We start from the raw sequence: 6,003 nt of genomic DNA on the forward strand, positions 1-6,003 counted from the left end.
GGGGGGGTGGGGGTGTTAGGCCCCAAAGAGAGTTTAACTCATGACCTCTTAATTGCATGGTACACAGTTTCGCCTACTTTCGCAAAACTGTGCACAATATTTCGTTTTTGCAAGGGCTCGAAAGGAAATCCAATGTGATACCAAAGAATGCACATATTTTGACTGAAATTTGAAGGTTTTAGTCGAATTTCGGTCATAACTTTCGTTTCACCAAAATTTCGGCCAAAACATTTATTTTGACCATAGATTAAATACCACATTTTGGACAAAATGGGTCAAAATTTTGACCCATTTCGTTCATTTCACCTAGTTCGTCCACTATGTTGATAGTTACATTTATAGGGCTCTGTAGGACTTCGAGCATGTCTTCCGCTATACTATGACATGGCTAGCCTTTGCCATACAATCAGAAGATAACCTGATTCGACAGCAATAACGACATTCTGGTCATTTTGATCCTCCCCATAACTCAATGTGGTACTAGGAGTTAGGGCACTATGGTGGTATAGAGGTGACTTGTTCCTAGTATTGTCTACTCTGATATATTTGACTCTGTAAAAAAGCATGTTTAATGCGTGATCTATGAAAGGGTTTATAATTCAATGTCTAGTTTTTACCAATGCATATTTAAGTTATTTTACGTGAATTATATAGGTTCCAGTACTAAACATTGCCATATTAGAGACCATAAACATTGTACACTACCGACCTTGGGTCCGAAGTCAAACTACCATTTTGGGTGTGATTTTTAAAATGTAAGGGTTCTGTTATGCTTAAAATAGGGGTTCATACAAGTTTCAGAACTTAATTTGGCCCTCAAAACCCACCATTGCAACTTGCTGCAAAAATTATCCAGGTTTGAACCAAAATTTTGGTTTCAGTCGAACTAAATGAGGCTCGAAATCGAAACCAGGAACCCCTGTCTTAGATTCTGGTGACTACTTTACTGAGATTGCTCGCTTGCTTTCCTAATCGATTGAATTGTTCCACTCCACTGTTCCATCTCCTACTGCTGCTAATGGATTAACTGACACATCTGCCTCAAAGCATGAATGTGAAGTAACTATACTTAATCATGAGGTCGTGGTCCCTGTCAACTGAGCTACCCCCTTGGGGTATGGCTTATAAGTATTATTCCTTTATTGTTATTAATCAATTTAGTTAGCTAATTTATTCCACTAATTCCTTAGCTCTTCCACGCCTCTACTGGGATACCATTTGGACTTGATGTTCTACCTATTTTTATCTTCTTTAAAGCTTCCTTTAGTTTAGACACATTTTTCGTTTATATCTAAGATAAGTGTTTTCCTTTAGTAAGTTGTAGTTCAAATCCTATCCATAGCAGCAGTGGGCCCAAAATATTCTCAAACAACCAGCACACCTTAACGATCTCACCGATAAATTATCTGGCTATCTCCATGCTCATCTTTTTGCAATTCTAGTTCAAATTCTTCTTTTTCTTCAGGTGCCACTGTTGCCTTGATTCTGAAGGACTAGAGTATGATTTTCCCTGGATGTGAGGTGGAAGTTCGGGCTCTAAGTTTTGTACTCTCTTCAGAGTCTGCTGTCTTTTATAAGATTCTTGGGGTACATGTGGGACCCAATAATGGTTGATTAACATCCATCAGCAAAGGTAGATCCATTATTTTAATTGTTAAGACTGACAACCAATGACATGGCATACTTGGGATTTTTTATGGTGATTATGTGAATCTTTGAGGTCCCTGAATTACCATGAGATACGTCTGATTTGCCAAATGAATTGGGTCTAATACTCGGTTTTTTTCATTTATTTTGATTGATTTTTCCTTTGGACTTTTCCTTCTTTGAATAAAATTATTTTTTAGTAAAAACAAAAATGTCAACAGATTTGCCATTACATGTTTTCCCTGAACTGCTTGTGACAATGGCTGACATGGTCAACTCTTATTTTTTAAGCTTCTTTGAACAGGCTTTTGTTTCATATAAAGTTGTTGTTTACCAAGAAAAATGAGACTCATGAAATCATCTAATGAATTTTTTGTGCAAATTGGTTTCATATAAAGCTGTCGTCTACTAAAATTAGAAAATTGAGACTCATGAAATCATCTCATTAATTTCTTTTGCAATTTTGAGAACAGATGTTCAAAGAAGTTGCAAGTGGCACCAGCACTTCTGCAGATGACCTAAAAGATTCACTGATAAAATGCGCTGGAACACCTTCAACGGTAATGGACCTGGTGGTAATTGGAGACAAACAATGCAAGTTGACTGAAGTTGGGGTTTCTGTTGGGGAGGAATTTCAAAGTGCAGAAAATGTTGGTTCAAAGGGAACAATTGTCAAGCCTGATGCAGTTTTAGGAGTTACAGCCTCCATGGGCCATTTGGACCTATCTGTAGCACCCCTTGGTATGGAAAGTTGGGGTATCAAATCAAAACGTTGAAATCTTGTAAAAGAAACATTCTATAAATTATTTACTTTCACCTGATGTGACAGATTCATGCGGTACAGTGAAGGGCACTCGCACTGAACTACTTATTAAGGCTGCATCCGAAACTCTTTTGGACATAACAAACTCCGCTAGTACGAATCATGCTACTGTTTTGCATGAAGAAAAGACTAAAATAGGCAAGGGTCCAGTGCTGTTGGAAAGCAGTAGTGAGACAGTGCAGGAGAGATCGTCCGATACATATGCTGGTAGAAGTTCATGCATTAATGGCAAGGAACATGGAAATAGCGGTAAAGATTATGTGAAAGCTTCCACTCTGCTGCCAATGGATAATTCTTCACAGAATCAGTGTCAGCAGGTGTGTATCATTGCATCAAGTGTCATTTCTGTATGTGTACTATTTCCTATACTGCATTGCTTACTTGTCACCCTCATTCCCTTAGCATTTTGGCAACATATGTGGTGTTTTTTCTCTTCTTATTTATTGATTGCATTTGCTTCAAATTGTAAAATTACTCCCAGAACCTTTATGAAGATTTAATGAATGAGACGGCTCCATTAGCATGCCGGCCATCGGAGGTGACTACTTGCGTGGATTCTTCCCTTACCAAGTCTCGATGCAAATCTGATCCATGTAATCAAATGTCGACCAAATCTTTTCTCTGCCCCACTCTTTTTTTGGGATTATCCCTACCAATGGAGCCTGATACTGCAGTTAGTGCCTCCAAGGACTGCTCCTCCATGTCTTCATTTCCATGCTCTAGTAGAAGTAATTATATTCAAAATTTTCCGCTCCATTCTGGGCCAGACCAGACTTCCATCCAGAGACACAAGCTGATGCTTGACAGTATTGTAACAAGAGCAAGAGCATTGAAGGGAAAACAAGGCTGTTGGCTGGATAAGTTCAAGGGATCGGCTACTGCATGGTCAGATGTAGAGCTGGATTCTCTTTGGATAGGGGTGAGGAGACATGGAAGGGGCAACTGGGATGCCATGTTAAGGGACCCAAGATTGCATTTCTCAGTATCGAGGGTAGCAAAGGATCTGGCTGATCAGTGGGATGAAGAGCAATCCAAACTTTCAAGTGGCACGCTGATTCAGCCAGCAAGTTTAAGAAACTCACAAGGTCACACAGAAGGCATCGACAGTGGTTTGTTGTCTGAAACAAGAGTGGACAGTCATGGCGTAGGAAATTGTATGCCACCAAGCTCACAAGCCTTGATGGATGAAACTCAACTTTCTCTGGGGAATGCATATGTTCAGAGGGAGAGGAGTTACCCATACAGTCTGCCAAACCAATATACAATGCATCACATTCTGGCAGAAAACAACAGTCCGGACAAGGTGTCTTCTGTTTTCCATAGTGACCTAAGAAACACGGTCCTTCAGAAGATGAGTAACAAACAACTTCAGAAGAATATTAGGGGTCAAAGGAATCGTACATATCCAAACAGAAAACGCTTTAGATATAATAAAGATGTTTCCATTTTTTATCAGAATACTTTTTACAAATCAGGAAGTCATGATGCTGACGTCGGAGCAAATTCGAATCATTCTTTGTCGCCAGATCATCCTTCTGCTGGATCCTCTGCCAAGGGTAATCTGCCACATTGGCTAAGAGAAGTGATTAGTCTCCCTCCTTCAAGGCCAACAGAGCCAGCCTTGCCTCATCCTGTTTCGCAAGTGAACCCCCTTTATGATAACCACCAGCAGGTTATCCCACCCTTTTGCAGTCCTGGTGAGCTACCATTGCCCCAAACAAATCCTCAACAGGGACTGAGAAAGAATGAAATCAATTGCAAGTTTGGTGGCCATGCAACATCTGACATACCATTACCCAACCCAGTTGGAAGCAGATTTGGTCATCTATCAGTGATGGGGTCGAGCTCTATAATGCCTGAGGCAGAGAATCAAATCTCGAATGGAAGAACTGATTTGAACCCAGCATGCTCATATTCTATTTGTAAAAGAAAAGATTTGATTGTCATTGAGAGTGATGCTTCTTCCGAAGAGACCATATCAGATGATCACGGTGGTAGGCCTTAGCTCCTTTTGGAACTTGGACAGCATTGCAGCATCCCAGTAATGCCAGTTTTGTAGGCAAATCTGTGTTATAAATTATAGAAATTTTGTGAAAGATCCAGACGTCCTGTACATAAATACTTCTAGTGCCTATATACTATATATAAGGGGAGAAATGAGATTTGCTACATATTTTGTCAGATAGTCTATCATTTGGTTTCCAGTTTAATCCATTAATTTTAAAATCTACTTTCCTAATCCTTTCTAGGGGCATAAAACTATACAGTATGTTTGAAACTGTGTTGGAATCAAGAGTCCAAACTGGATTTTAGATCCAAAATTCTGCAGCAGGCCATCCACCAGATCCTTGTGAAGATTTAAACGATCCAACCTAGATCCAATCTGAATATCAACCAAGAATGATAACTCCATGTTCCTATCAATGGTGCAGAGGCAACAGAAAATATGGATCCCTAGCAATACGCAGGACATAACCCTGTAATGATATGGAGCCCCAGTGTCATATTGTACCTCTTCCAGGCTCTGAACAAGCATGTTGAGGAGCCAAAAGACACGGGCTAATCATTTTTCTAGTGGAGAAATCACAGAAAACTTTTAAGATGTTGGTATCATCAATCAACGGCTCAGCCTTTATTATGGTCTATACTGACCGTATAGCTTGGCTTGGTTATAAGTACTCAGGTTTTGGCATTAGGTTGATTGTCAAAGGATATCTTTCTGGTCGAATAATGGTTACATGCCCACTATTCTCATTGCCGTACAGCAGATGTGGTTTGTCCGACCGTTGGACAGAGGTTGTCTAGATTACCCATGTTTCAATTTTCAATGCCTAATTGCACCAGTGTGGGGGCCAATGAGTGTGTCAGGGACATCAGCAAGGATGGAGTTTTGTGACTTCAGAAGGAAAAGCAGTAATTCCGCACTTCCTGTGTCTAGTCACGGTCCATACAAGAAGGTAGCATTCTTTTCCCTCCAATAATTCCTTCCTGTCAATTACTATGCATCCCCATGTATATTCAAGCACATACTCGGACCATTATTGTGCACTTGTAGCACTGAATTTGTTGGCATTTCTTTTAGGCATGTGGGAGATTTCCTACCTAGGGTGTGTAGGAACGGGGCTCCAAAATTAGATTGCCATTGTACCCAGCAGAACCACCCTCCAGTTGGGATGTGGTGCAAACCTAAAAATCTTAGGGTTATCCTGAAGTCCCAACACTCGGACCACATTTCATCCCATGTAAATGCAAACTCAAAATTGTTAACCCAAGCTATTATAACAGCAGGGGTTGTCTTACTCTATGCAAACTATTTGATGACAGGAAAAGATTTTGAAGCAGCAGCATGAGACCTCTTCCAAGGTTTGAATAAAGGGATGGAAAGAGGATGAGATGTCAATGAGATCTGGAGCTACGTTGAAGAACTGGGAACCTGTTTTGACAATACTTCTTTTTAGAAAATTGTAATCTTTTGTACAAATGTCAATTTTTTGTATAGTTTAACAACATTCTAGTTAGTGCGCTGAAGACCA

General features: G+C 40.0%; 1 protein-coding gene across 3 annotated transcripts in view; it reads left to right on the plus strand.

The window, feature by feature from the left end:
* The window catches only part of LOC122059747, a 20,415-nt gene extending 15,764 nt beyond the window's left edge, over positions 1-4,651 (plus strand). For all 3 annotated transcript variants that reach the window (XM_042622774.1, XM_042622775.1, XM_042622776.1), the window contains 3 exons: positions 2,121-2,388; positions 2,477-2,787; positions 2,952-4,651. In XM_042622774.1, coding sequence (XP_042478708.1) covers positions 2,121-2,388; positions 2,477-2,787; positions 2,952-4,475 — 2,103 coding nt within the window. In that variant the 3' untranslated portion in view covers positions 4,476-4,651. The remainder of the gene's footprint in view (positions 1-2,120; positions 2,389-2,476; positions 2,788-2,951) is intronic.
* Positions 4,652-6,003: the final 1,352 nt, after the last annotated feature.

This window comes from Macadamia integrifolia, chromosome 13, assembly GCF_013358625.1.
Source record: "Macadamia integrifolia cultivar HAES 741 chromosome 13, SCU_Mint_v3, whole genome shotgun sequence".
Lineage (NCBI taxonomy): Eukaryota > Viridiplantae > Streptophyta > Magnoliopsida > Proteales > Proteaceae > Macadamia > Macadamia integrifolia.